The 14,559-nt window shown below is 45.2% G+C and overlaps 1 protein-coding gene across 2 annotated transcripts in view; it reads right to left on the bottom strand.

Annotated features, from left to right (window-relative positions):
- Positions 1–14,202, bottom strand: part of Eif4h (eukaryotic translation initiation factor 4H) — a 19,845-nt gene extending 5,643 nt beyond the window's left edge. The window contains exons 1-4 of one of the 2 annotated variants that reach the window (XM_005344654.2): positions 14,085–14,202; positions 2,654–2,841; positions 259–323; positions 73–169 (exon numbers count right to left, since the gene is read on the bottom strand). In XM_005344654.2, the coding sequence (XP_005344711.1) occupies positions 73–169; positions 259–323; positions 2,654–2,841; positions 14,085–14,143 (409 nt within the window). In that variant the 5' untranslated portion in view covers positions 14,144–14,202. The remainder of the gene's footprint in view (positions 1–72; positions 170–258; positions 324–2,653; positions 2,842–14,084) is intronic. The other variant, XM_005344653.2, reaches the window with a different exon arrangement.
- Between the last annotated feature and the right edge of the window lie 357 nt (positions 14,203–14,559).

Genomic DNA, 14,559 nt, shown 5'->3' with positions numbered 1-14,559 from the left:
AAAGCCACAGAGAAACCCTGTCTCAAAAAACCAAAACAACAACAACAACAACAAAAAAAAACAGTCAATCACCTCTGTCATCGGGTCCACCTTTCCTGAATCCAAAGCCACCTTTATCTTGTTTTCTGCCTTCTGCAATGTCCACACGAAGTGACCGGTCACCCAAGAGCTGAGGACAAGAGGAAAAATACTTTATGTATTAACACGAACATATACCTCAGACTCCTGCCTGGGCAAGGGGAAGTTGATGATACTTACTGCACCGTCGTACGTCAGAGCCTCCTTCAGGGAATCCACCTCATCAAATTCTACATAGCAAAACCCTGAAAGAGAACAAAAGCTACCTTATACACACATTCTGGACTCCAGGCCTGTTGGAGTCTCATTAGCATCACTAGACACCACAGCCCATAGTGTTGTACCATTTGGATGACCACAGGACATGCTAGAATACCCACCTTTCAAGATGAGGTTTCATGTAGCCCAGAATGGCCTCAAACTTGCTATATATAACTAACTAAAGTTAACTAGAATTTTTGATTCTCCTGTCTCGATCTCCCAAGTGCTGGGGTTTTAGGCATATACAACCATGCCTGGTTTATGTAATGCTGGCATAGAACCCAGGGCTATGCACATGCTAGGCAAGCACTCTACCAGCTAAGCCACATTCCAAGCCCTTAATTATATTCCATCAGGTAGAAAATGCTAACCTAATAGGCACTGAAACAGCCAGTGTTTTTACAATGCTTCCCTCTCATATATATAGCAGTGCTGGGGATGGAATGCAGAGTCTTGTGTATGTTAGGTAAATGCTCTGCCATAGAAGCATGTACCCAGACCTCTGCTTATAAGCTTTAACTGCAATTATTAAAACTTTTCTTGGGACTGCTGCAGAGCTGTCTGGCTTCTGGGTGATCTTGTTTTTAATGTCATCTAATTGGGAGGCAGACTTCAGATTCAAATTAATACCTACAACATTTTGAAGGAAGGGGTTCATAGTACCTACTAAATTCCTACTTTTGTTTTAAGCTAAGAAATATACCCTTAGCAACAGGATGACATTTTCTGATATCATTGGGCTAGAAATCTGTTTTAACAACTACATCCCAGACACCGACTCTGCTGTCCATTCCCTGTGATGTCTAAATCTGGATTAAGTACTGCTTAATGTGTATACCCATGTGCTCACGATTACCCCACACCCTCCTCACACATCACTCTCGGAAAGACTAAACGGTGCTTGGAAGATCTGAGCCAGCAGCTGCTGCTCCACTAGCTGTTAGAGGACACCAACCTGCAGAAGACCAATGGGAGTCTTCTTCCCTAGGTGAATTCAGCAAGGGTATCCGGGAGAGTGATTTCCAAGTTTAAGGAGGCAATGACAACACAGTCACATACCTCAACCTCTAGAGCTCTAACTCAGCACAATGTTCCAAGAGACAGACCCCAAGACACCCAATACTGGTGCAGCCTGAAGCCACGTTGACCCATAAACCTTATGCAAATTTGGTTTGCTCGTGTTTTTAGCATGCAGAGATTCCCTAATTTACTGCATTTTATATACTATGCCCAGCCGCAGGGTTTGAAGCAAACAAAGCCTATACAAAGCCACACTCACATACTTTTTGCTTGGCTTTCACAGGGTAAGTTGAATGAACCCAGGACAGCATGCACTTAGGACTGGGAGGAAGGATATGCTTACCCATCTTTCCCATCCTTGACCCATTCAGACACCACTGTGCAGACACCAGCTACATGTAAAATGAACTAGCCCTCCCAAATATACTCTTAAGTTTCCCAAGGGAGTCTGGCACCACTGAGGTTGTTTTCAGATAACAATTATCAGGAAGCCACCAAGAAAAACAAGACACTGAGAGGGAAACTAAAAGTTATTTTCAAGGTTGGAGAAGAGCAATTGTTGACTCTTCCAGAGGGCCAGGAACATCTCAACATCCACATTGTGGCTTACAACTATCTGTAACCCCAGATCCAGGCACTCTATCAGGTTCACACATGGTGCATATACATACATGCACGTATGTAAAACATTCATATGCAACATAAAAGTAAAGCTAATTTAAAAAAAGTTGTTTTGGGCTGGAGAGATGGCTCAGTGGTTAAGAGCACTGACTGCTCTTCCAGAGGTCCTGAGTTCAATTCCCAGCAACCACATGGTAGCTCACAACCATCTGTAATGAGATCTGGCACCCTCTTCTGGCATGTGGGCATACATGGAATACATGGAGAAAGAATGTTGTATACATAATAAATAAATCTTTAAAAAAAAATTAAAGAAAAAGTTGTTTTCAGGGACATACAGGTACAAAACTAAAAAATTTTTTTGTTTTGAAGTTGTCTTTAGTTTTATTGCCTCCTTTTCCTCTGAGATAGCTCCTGTGCCTGCAGAGACAGAACTATATGAAAGCTGGGCAGACAAACCTGGGAATATGTACTACAAACTACAATCATAAAACACTGTTCTCCCAAGGGGACAGCGTTAAAGGGAGAGGTATGGTGATTTCTGCCGGGGACCAGGCTAACATGGGACACACACACCAGAGCAGAGCGTTCTGGCTCACTTAACTTATTTTCATTCACATATCCCACCTCTTAACCCTCCAGATCCACCCACAATAAATTCCTCAAAACTTACCTTTAAATTTGTCCGTGTCTTTGTCTCTGACTAGCCGCACACTCCGTATGCTGAGATCCTTAAAGATAGCATCTATGTCACCCTGAACTGTGTTAAAAGGGAGATTTCCTACATAAGCTGTGTAGGGGGGCTCTGTGGGCAGCTCCTTCTGGCTTCGGGATCCATGGCCACCAGCACTGCCACGGGACCTAGGAAGAGAGATGCACAAGAGTTTAAGGCTCTTGACCCACAATCCTCCTCATGTTCATCAAAAAAGGGCCTGATTTTGATGACAGAAATAACCATAGAAACACAGAATCTAAGCAAACACTGTACTAGACGCCCCAAACACACCACATCAATGACAACTAGCTCCCTTGCTGGGCTGGAATCTGTATCTGCAATGTTTATATGGTAAAACCTAAGTAAATACCCTCAAGAGCCTGAAGGCAAGATGACCACAAGTTCAAGACTAGCTTAAGTTCCGTAAGACCCTGCCCTTTGGGATTGGGGGAAGATGGGCTGAATGACTCAGTCTAGATCTCTGGGGCTCACTGGCCTTCTAGTCTAGCTGAGTTCCAGGTTCAGGAAGAACCAGTCTCAAAACTAAGCTGGAAAGTGACTCGAGAAGACACTTGCTATTGACCCCTGGACTAAATATGCAAACAAATAAACCAGAGAGCAGGGCATGGTGGTACATGCCAGTAACTAGGAGGCTGAGACAGGAGCAAAGCCACCCTGAGCCACAAAACAAAAAACCAGGACGGATCAGCCAGAAGAGAGATGTGAGCAATTTCCTTTCCTAGGAGGGACTACTACATAGCCCTGGCTGTCCAGGAACTTATTATGTAGTCTAGGCCTCAAACTCAGATATCCTTCCACCTCTGCCTCCCCAGGATGGGACACTAAAGCCACATGCTATCATGCCCACCTGGGTTTTGTTTTTATTTTTTATTTTTTTAGTTTGATTTTTTGAGACAGGGCTTCTCTGTGTAACAGCTCTGGATGTCCTTGGAACTTACTTGCTTTGTAGATTAGGCTGGCCTTGAACTCAAGAGATCTGTCTGCCTCTGCCTCCCAAGTGTTGGCATTAAAGACACGTGCCATCATATAATAAAGCTTTTATTTTAGATGTATTTATGTGTAGGAATGTTTGGCCTGCATGTATGTATACGTGCTACATGCATGGTGCCCACAGAAGTCAGAAAGGCATTGTGTTCCCTGGAGTTACAGATGGTTTTGAGCCATTATGTGGGCACTGGGATTCAAACCCAGACCCTCTCTCTCCAAGCATTCTAAAAGCTCCGAGGCAGCTATCCTGACGCTGAGGTTAACACATTGGTGCTACAATAATTTTTCTTTACTGCTGACTAGTGACCACAGAATGCCTAACAAATGTCAGGCATGGTGGCCCAAGCCTTTAATTTAATCCCAGCACTACTCGGGAGACAGAAGAAAAGTAGTATCTCTGGGTTCCAGGGCAGCCAGAGCTACAGAGAAACTCACCTTAAAACCAAATGCTAAGGGGGTTAAGAGAGAGAGAGAGAGAGAGAGAGAGAGAGAGAGAGAGAGAGAGAGAGAGAGAGAGAGAAAGGAGGGACGGCGGCTGTGTGTGTGTGTGGCCCCAGGAGAGATGCTCAGAGGTTGAGAATACTGGCTACTCTTCCAGAGATCCTGAGTTCAATTCCCAGCAACCCCATGGTTGGGTTGACTTTACAACCATCTATAATGAGATATGATGCCCTCTTCTGGGAGGCAGAACACTGTATACATAATAAATAAATCTTAAAAAGCTGTAGGTGCATGTCTGTTATCCTAGTTCTTGAGACAGAGGACCATGTCACATTCACAGCCAGTAGCCTATCTCAAGATCCCACCTCAAACAACACAAACACCCCACTGGTGTGTCACTCCCCAAAGGAAGCTCTGCAGCCACTTCTCCCACCTCCCCACTCTCCCAAGCTTATGTAGTGTGTAACAGCCCAACTGACTCAACCCTTTGACACTACTCTCATGCTCCTACCTCCCGAAGTATCTTCTGAATATTCTTAGTAAGCTACTTTAGAACTGGGCTGTGGACAGCTATCACCTGAGCATCTGAAAACTGCACATTTACTAGCCTTTAATCAAGGCCCAGGAGATGAGCAGCATTAACGTAGTCAAGTGGAGCACTGCTGGCACCGCTGCAGCCAATGGCAGGACACCACACTGCACTTGACTCACCCTTGGTATTCCGACTGACCTTCTAAGGACCTGACAGGAGGTTCACCTAGCTGTGATGCTGTGTGGGTGGCACACACAGCAAGGATATGCTAGACACAGGGATGTGACTCACCCCCACTAGGGTAGGACAGTGCAAGCTCATCACATTACTCCCAAGCACTGTTTATTTCTGGAAGCGAGCTCATGAGTGTATGGGTATTATGAATAAGGGTTAGTAATAGTGAACACCTGTGTAGGAGCAAGGGCAGGTCCAGGAGTAAGGTAGCTAGGGTGGTGATCCTGCCTGGCATGGTGACCCACACCTTTAACACCAGGTGGATCCGAGTTCAAGGCCTGCCTGTTCTACAGAGTTCCAGGATAGACAGGCTACACAGAGAAACTCTCTCAAAAAGCAAAAGCAGTGGGATTCACTTCAAAGCCATAAGTAAGGGGCAACTCGCTCGTTGGGGAAGTTGAAAGAAAGCACAAGCAGCACTGTGAAGAGTAAAACATCCAGTTTCCAAAACATCAGGTACCAAAGAGTTAGCTTGAGACAGGATTCAAAAGTCCAGACAAGCAAGCCAGCACCTTGTGCAGGGGTTAGCATGTGTAAACCATTCTACAAACAAGTCCTTAGTATGAGCCTGGGCTACATGTTCAAAGCCTGCCTAGGAAAGCAGATTTATTGTTGATGTTGGTAGCTTGGAGTAGGACCTCTACCAATCACTTCTCTGTACCTCAGTTGTTTTTGTGTTTTCCCCTATAAAATCCAGATCGGACAACCTTCCCAATGGCTGGGATAAAGATACACACCATGCTTCCGTTTTGCCTGTTACTTTATAAATGCTTAAAATCTGTTTCATAAATGAATTTCATTGACTATAAACTACTTAATAAATACCAAGTGCCATATAAAATTTAATAACAATCATAGAGTACTCAAGGTTAGGCTGCCACACCTGAGGTTATGATCTGAGCCTAGCACTTGGAGATGGTAGAAACGGAAACTGGTAATGAGGTAGTCAAAGAGCAGATCCTAGCCCTGTACCCTAAGACCCAAACCAGATCTGACAGTCACAAACTCCCAGGCTCTATCACATGGCACCACCGAGCCACAGCTGTTCAACAATCATTAGGAACAGACCAGTGATCTATGACACAAAGGATATGTTGAAGGAGCAATAATTCAGGAAATCTAACTTTTATCTGCCAAGTGTAACCCAAATCCTTTAGGCTGTCATTTTTCTTCACTCCAGTCAACCAAATAGTGAATGTCTGAAAGTCAGAGCAAGGAAGCTCAAGGCCCAGCCCTGCCCTCTAGGCAGGATTCTGGAAAAGGACAATAGTGCACTTGGTGACGAATCCTGGGGCAGGACAGCTGGGAGTATCTTCCAAGTCACCAGGAACTCATTTTTGCAGATGGTAGACTGGGGAAGCAAACTAAAATGGCTGGCAAAAACATGGAGGTTACTACAGAAGAAAAATCAGGTCCAGCACTAAGTAAAGGGTCTGCCTAGCAAACCTGAAGCCGTGGGTACCGCCCTGAGCACAGCATACATCCAAAGAAACCAATAAAGGAATAGATATTATTAGAGGCTGAATCCAGTTAAGTCAATGAAGCAGAAAATCAAATTGGTCCAACTGCCTGGTGGCACACATCCTAGCTACACACATAAGAGATGTGGGTTTCAAATTAGAGGCCAGCCTGGCAACTTAACAAGACTATCTCAAACAAAACAAACAAAAAACTCTAAAGTTAAAAAAAAGGGAGGGAGGGGTAGGCTAAGAATATAGTTCAGCAATAGAGTGTCTGTCTAGTATGGGCAAATCCCAAGGCTCTAGCCACACCAATGCATAAAAATTAAGCATGGTGGTGCAAGCCTGTAAACCCAGAGTTAAAAGCACACAGGAGGTAGAGCATCGGAGTTCAAAGTCATTCTTGGCTGGGTATTTGTGGAGACTCAGTCTCAGAAGTACATCAATATGCCAGGTATGGTAGCACACCCATTTGATCCAGCACTCAGGAGGCACAAGTAGGCACACATGAATTCACACTGGTCTATCTCAATAGTCTCCTTTGTCCAAATCTTTGTTCTTTCGCCTTGCTGTTTCAAATATCCCTCCCACAAAACTGTTGTGTTAAGCCAGGCAGTGATAGCACACAACTCTAATTCTAGCACTCAGGTGGCAGAAGCAGGCAGATCTGAGTTTGAGGCCAGCCAGGACTCCATGGGAAAACCCTGTCACAAAACAAACATACAACTCCTCAAAGACAAGCCTCCCATCATCACTCTTACTGCATAGGTTCTGATGATCCACAACATTCCAGATTATCAGTCTATAGTCTACACTCAGCTTGCAGTTGGGTTTTGCACAAACCCAGACAGTGTCCAAACCAGATAATGCCACTTCACCTTGCAACTACAGGGAAAGAACAAAAGTCCTTGTCTGTCTGTCTCTCTACGGAGAGAAAGAAAAAGGTGGGGCAGGTCTGTGATACACCCCTGCAATCAGAGCACTTGGGAGGCTGGGGCAGAAGATCAGAAGTTCAATGTTGTCAAGTTCATGCCTAGACTACAAACCAGTCTGAAACCAATCTTTTTTTTTTTTTTTTTTTTAAGACAAATCATTTTAAAATTGTGTGGGGAGGAGAAAGAAGACCTATCAACAAGAGCTTGACCACCTCCCTCTGTTTGAAGGGTTGGAAACCCTACTACTGATGCCTGCAATTTCTGATACTATATGCACTTTGGGATACTTATAAGGAATGTGCCAATATCTCGAACTATGAAATGTTGCTGAGTTTCCAAAGCCAAAACACACCTGGCATGGTGGCCCAAGCCTTTATAATCCCAGTACTAGGGAGACAAGACAAGAATTGCTGCAAATTTGAGGCCTATCTGTTCTGCATAGTGCATTTTAGGGCAGCCAGGACCAGAGAGAGAGACCCTGTCTGAAAAAGCAAAAATGTATGCTCCACCAGTGCTTATGGGTTCTCTTGTTTGTTGTCTAAGACAGTTTCGTGTATCCTAGGCTGCCTTCAAGTTATTAGTTATGCAGCAGATGACCTTAAACTTCTGATACTTCTGCCTCCCTCTAATGCTGGGGTTACAGACATTTATACCACCAGGTAATTTACCTGGTGCTGGGAATGGAACCTAGAGTGCATACATGCTGGTGCACACTCCTAAATGACCTGTGTCTCCAGCACCCACACATAAATTCCTTATCAGTTATTTCCAAGTACTCAATTATTTTACTAATTATTAGAGAAAATTCAAGGTTGGAGATGGAGTGGATGGTTAAGAGAATTTGGTACACTTGCAGAGAACCCAGGTTCTAATTCCACTACCCACATCTATCCCAAATGCAGTTCTAGGGAATAGGGAACTAGATACCTTCTTCTGACCTCTGACAACAGACAAAACATTCCTAACACACACACACACAAATAAATAAATCTATCTCAATCTAGTAGGGACAGAAGCCTTTAATCCCAGCACTTGGAAGGCAGAGACAGTCTCTGAACTGAGGCCATTCTTGTCTGATCTATACATTTTCAAGCTAGTTAGGGCTATAGAATGAGACCTCTTCTCTACAAAGCAATAAAAATAAAAGAAAAAAATCATTTTAAGTGTATTGGTATTTTGCCTAAGTGTATGTCTGTCTGAGGGTGTCAGATGTTGGAGTTCTTAGTTGTCATATGGGTGCTGGGAATTGAACCTGGGTCCTCTGGAAGAGCAGTCAGTGCTTTTAACCGCTGAGAAATCTTTCCAGTCTCATCTAAAAATATTTTTTTAAAAAAAATGCATTATGCTTTTTAAAATATATTTTTAAACCCTCTTTTAGAGAAATACTACTTAGAAATTTTCTTTTTTTTCAACAGGGTTTCTCTATGCAGGCTATCCAATAGACTAGACTGGCTTCGAACTTTAAGAAATTCTACCTCCCAAATACTAAGATTAAAGGTACACACCACCATGCCCGGCCAAGATTAATAAGACATTTGAAAAACAAGGGAGGTTCATGCCTGTAATCCCAGCATTGCGGGCTAAGGCAGTTGAGTCCAAGGCCAGGTTGGACTACACAATAAATTTCATGCCGTCTAACCTTGTCTTAAAAAGAAATCCAAAAATATAACAAAGAAATGGGCAGGCTCCAAGTTTAAGCACTAAACAGGGAAATGCGGGGGGGGGGGGGATAAGACATTAAAATTTCTTTTTCTGTTTCTTTTTTGAGGGAAGGTCTTGTTACATAGTCCTGCATATTCTATGCATATGTACCATGTTTGTCCCTTCATTGATCCCCTTCTACTTACATGTTATGGATGCACTCACACACACACACTTCTAGACTCTGCATGAGACAGACTGTCTTGTCTTTTTCATGTTCCTATGAGGCTTCCCGCTTCCTTCAACTTAGTTCAGCTGCCCCTCTCCTCTTCCCTCAATGTGGCTTCAATTCAAAAGTTTAGAGGCTACCAGGGAAGACATCAATGTGAAAATTCTAGTCTTCAGGTGACATAATTGGGTGGTAGTGGTAATTAAACGGATGAATAAAGAGTGCTAATCATTCAATAAACATTATCTTCTGTGTTTTGGGCAGTGGGACAGCCTTGCAGCCAAAGTTTCTGGACTCTGTCACATATTAGCCAGTGAGGTAAAAATAAAGCAATTATAGCATCAGAGGAAAAAGCAATTTCCACACACAGCTCGGTATTTTTCTCTTCAAGACAAGGTTTTTCTGAATAGTTCTGGCATTTGCTTAGTAGACCAGGATGCCCTTGAACTCAGAGATCCACCTGCCTCTTGCTCCCAGGCGGTGGACTAAAATGTGTGTGTAAACGACCACACCCTGCTTCCACTTCTGTTTTAAACACACAAGGGACGTACTAACTCTGAAGTTATGTGAGGTTTACTACAAAAGGCACTGGATGTTTAAGCACTTCAGCTGAGGCTATAAGATTGATGTGAGGACAGGCCAGCCTGGGCTATACATTGAAATTTTATCCCAAAAAGTCAGAGGGGATGTTAAGAAAAAGAATAGAAGCCCTACAAGGCTCTAAGGTCAGAATTCTAAGTTCCTTAACTGGAATCTGACAGCGATCTTTGTTGTTTTTTGTATAGGGCCTATTGTAGACCAGGCAGACCTTGAAAACCTCTTGCCTCAGCCAAGAGGGGAGTGGGTAAGACTACTGGAGTAGGGCTGGAGAGATGGTTCGGTAATTGCTCTTCCAGAGGACCTGGGTTCAATTCCCAGCATCCACACGACAGCTCATAAGTGTGTGTAAATCCAGTCCCTGGGCGATCTGACACCTTCACACCATTGCACATAAAATAAAGATTTAAAACAAACAAAAACACAAAGACTACTGTGAGTGCCACCATGCTTTTTTTTTTGGGGTCTGTTTTGGAGACAGAATCTAACTATGCAGTTTCACATGTTCTTGCAGGCACACTCCAACAATCTCAGCCCCCATTGTCTGAAATCCCCACCTAATTCTCATGCTTGCCAGCTTTTAATTAAGTACACAGAAGCTTTTGTAATTGCCATTAAAAATGTAAAATCTGTATTTTACGGTCAATTACCAACAAAACAACTGGAATCACTGGGCTGGAGCTGGCTCAAAGGGTTATGATTACTTGCTGCTCTTCTAGAGTACCTGGATTTGGTTCCAAGCACCCACATTTGTCTGCATCAGACCCCCTCTTCCAGCCTCTGTACACACATGATACATGACATACATGACACCCTGGCAAACCACCCATACATGCAAAATGAAAAAAAAAAAAAAACCAAAAAACAAAAAGACCTAGACCTTCAGAAATACAATTTAGGAGCAAGTTTCTGGCTAGTCAACATGATCTCCAGGTTAGCCAGGGATACATAGTTAATCTTTGCCTCAAAACCAAACCAAACAGCTGGGTGTAGTGGTGCCCATCTTTTAATCTTAGCACCAAGGAGGCAGAAGCTGTTATGTGAGTTCCAGGATGGTCAAGCTAGAAATGCTGTCTCAGAAATAACAAATCAAACCAAACAGAAAAAATACTGAAATGCAAAACAAAGTCCATTCACGACTAAGTAGAATCAACTCTTGAGGATCTGGAGTTGTGGTTTGATTTGCTAGAGAACAATGCAGTACCTAGCCCTTATTCCAAGCTGAGATTGGATCTGTGCATGCTCAAGCTTGAGGGGAAAGCCATGCTTTTAGTCTTCACTCGACAACTGCAGGGCCACACAACACGTCTATGAAAGAGGCCCGTGTCCTTCGGAAGAGGTCCATGACTAGACTCCCAGAACTTGGTAAGGATAGACTGAGGCAAGAGGGAAGATTGCTAATAATTTAAGGCCAACTGGGCCACATAATGAGACCCTGCTTCAAGGCTCTAACAAAAGCTTTTGGAGAATGTGTAACTCTGAAAACCAGACTTAGGCCATAGTGTTGTCATCACGTTCTAGACTGGGAAAAAAATACCTCACACAAGCAAAATATGAGATCGTTTTTCTAATATATGCTGAAGTATCTATAAGGTTAAAGTTCTGCACAATGTAAGAGATAACTGCTGATACAAACATTACTAAAATAGAATGAAAGATCAGTCATTAAAGATATCTGGTTAATTCTACCATAACACTAAATTTCAGATTCAGATAGCTGAGAACTGGGTTGGGGGTTCAGCTCCATGATAGAACACTCGCTTGCCTAGAAAGTTCCAGGCCCGGGGTTCAATATTCAGCTGAGTTGTGAGGTAAGAGAACAAAATTACAAAACAAAAAAACACACCCAAAACAAGGCAGCCAATAGCTGAGAACAGACATGTTCTTCTATAAGACATAAACAGACTCATGATCAATCTTTTTTTACTTGGAATCCTCCTGCCTCAGGCTCCTGAGCAACTGATGCTAGTGCAACCAGGCCTCATTTCAACAGATTTTAAGAGGCAGAGGCAGGTGGATCTGTGAGTTTGAGGCCACAGCTTCAGAGAGACCCTGTCTCAAAATTAAAACCCCACAAACCCCAAAAAGACCCACCAATCACGATTACATACAGACACCCCTCCCCTCCTCCACCCAGCACAGCACTTAAGAGCATTAACTTCTTCCAAAGCACCAGGGTTTGATTCTCAGCACCTACATGGTAGCTCCTAACTCATCCTCAGGGATGGCTCTTTGAACACTAAGAACACCAGGCAAGCAGACATATGCACACAAAACACTCATGTACAAGTAAGATTATTAATAAATAAGTAATTAGAAAGAAATTGAGCAATCTACTTTCACACAAATAAGCGCCAGCTGAAATGCCTGCGGTGGAGTTGCAGGTCTTTAATTCCACCGCTTGAAGGGAGGCAGGCAGATCTGCATCTGAGGGCAGCCAGAGTTACATAGTGAGATCCTGTCTCAAAAGAGAAAACGGAATGAAGCCAGCTTGAAGATTTCAGGTCAGAGGGGTTTCTAAGTAAAGGGACTTTTGCATAAATCAGCTGAGAGAACTTGGCAAATGGCCATCATTTTTCACCCACCTGTTAAAACTTCAAACGAGTTGCATCTTAAGAGAATTTGTTTACGTTCTAATTTTTCACCAAAAAGTTGGTAAATTTGTTTAAAGGCAGTTTTCTTTTCCCTTTGAGATTGGATTCACTATGTAGTCCAGGCTGGTCTCAAACTTGGGTTCCTCCTGACTTAACCTCTATAGTCTACGGTTTGGGTAGGAACAGAGCCCCTGAACACTTTTTTCAAACTAGTAAACAAACAAACAAAAACCAACTCAAATCTCTAATATTAAGTTTAAACAGGACTACTAAGTGTGGTGGCTTTAATCCCACCACGGGGAAGGCAGAGGTGGGCTGAGTTCCAGGACAGCGTGTCTACATGGTGGGTTTCAAGTTAGCCAGAACCACACACACAAATAAAAATTCCAACAGGATTTTAGCACAAATCTGTACCTAGAAAGCTACCCCCCAGGGCATTCATGCTAACATTTCATCCAACACCTATTTATATTTTTATTAGCAAATAAAATACTCTTTGAAATACATATGGCTCCACCTTACCCCCAGTTTCTTCCTTATGGTAGCGTGAATGCTAGCCAATACACTCCTGCCCCTAAACAAGCCTGGGACTCAGCTCCAACCCTGGGTATTTAAAGGTGATCATTCTTCACCTAACAAAAGAGACTTTGGGGGAGCCACTTTGGAAACCTAACACCACAGTAGAACTACTGTGATATTGTCCCGGGAAAGTCACCTTTTCTGTAAAAAGGATAAACGCCAAGTGTGTTCTTGGCAAATAAGCAAGATGCTTAAACAGACTGCCCTATAAAATTCCTGTAACCGGGAATGGTTATTTTATTTGTCAAAGCAAGTGGCTTAGGCTTGTGTATTTCTATTGTTTGGGAGGAGGCTGAGCCTACGACCTCGGGCAAGCTAGACAATCGCTCAACTACTACCGAGCTACAATCCCAGCTGCTAATGTGTATTTTAAAGCGAACAAAATACCCGGTGCTGATTTTTGGAATTAAGCACCGAGAGCTTTCTATTTTCATCGGTTAACGATGGGGTGGGAGGGCGGTGATTCTAATCGTCTGCATTTTGAATACAATCAGAACAAGGCGAAAGCGATTCTTCTCCAGGGCAGGGAGAAACGACCAATTTCCTCCAGCAGACACGGTAAGACCTGTCAATAAGGCATCCTAGACGCGAGGGAGGCAGAGAGAAACAGACACGCACACACTCCCCACTACGGTCTATTTGTTTTGGTTGCTGTCCGCGCTCCCTGCCTCCTTCGGTGGATCCGACTGTCCCAGGATCCAGACGCCAAGCGGGAAGGGAACCGGCCCTCTCGTGGCCCGCGACCCCATCCGGTCCGCGGGGACCCTGGAGAGGGGCAGGCCTCCGCCCGCTTCCGTGCTGCAGCCCAGCCTGCCGCCGCGCCAGAGCGCGATGGGGAGGAAGCTGGACGCCGGCTCCGGTTTCCCCGGGAAACCCTCCGGCGTCGCTGCGGTCTAACTTCGAGACGGAGGCGGCGTGGAGCCGGAGGAGGGATATGCGCCGCGAGCAAGAGCCCAGCAGCTTAACCGTCGCCGGCCGCTCCCAGAGCGCGCCATTTCCAGGCCTCTCCTAGGGCCTGGTCAGGCCGCTTCACGCCGCCCGTCTCGAGTGAGCGCGGCAAGGCCGTCCCCTCCGCACCTCCACGCATTCGGCCCGGCCGACCCACCCGCCCACCAAACCGCGCCCCCCACCCGCCTCACCCTCTGCCGCCGCCGAAGCTGCTGTAGGCCCGATCGTCGTAGGTATCGAAGTCCGCCATTTGCCGTCTCCGCTCCTTGAGGAACCAGCGGGCCAGCGAGGAAGGACCCCGCAATATAACTCCTCCTCCCCCCTCCCGCCCCGCTACCGGGGCTGTCCGCCGCGCTGCCTGATCGCAAATCGCACGCACGCATGCGCGCGCCGCCGCGCCCGGCCTTGGGCCGACGGGGCCCGCTGCTGGCCCCGGCGCGCTCTGCGGCCCACGTGGTGGGGCAACCAGCCCCCCTCCCGGAGCGCCGCGCGCACGCTCTGCCTGCCGGGGCCCCATTGTGTGCTAGCCTGCTGGGTTTCAGTGGTCGCCTCTCACTGTCCCTGCCCCGCCCTGCCCTGTGGTCACCTTCCCTCTGGCGGTGTCTGCGCGCTGTTTGCTCTTACCTCTTGAGTCGGTCTGGGTTTTGAGACGTGACCTCTTGGAAA

The sequence above is a fragment of the Microtus ochrogaster genome, chromosome 2, assembly GCF_000317375.1.
Source record: "Microtus ochrogaster isolate Prairie Vole_2 chromosome 2, MicOch1.0, whole genome shotgun sequence".
NCBI classification, from domain to species: Eukaryota; Metazoa; Chordata; class Mammalia; order Rodentia; family Cricetidae; genus Microtus; species Microtus ochrogaster.
Note: the sequence above shows the minus strand (reverse complement) of the source record. Positions and strands in the feature narration are given on the sequence as shown.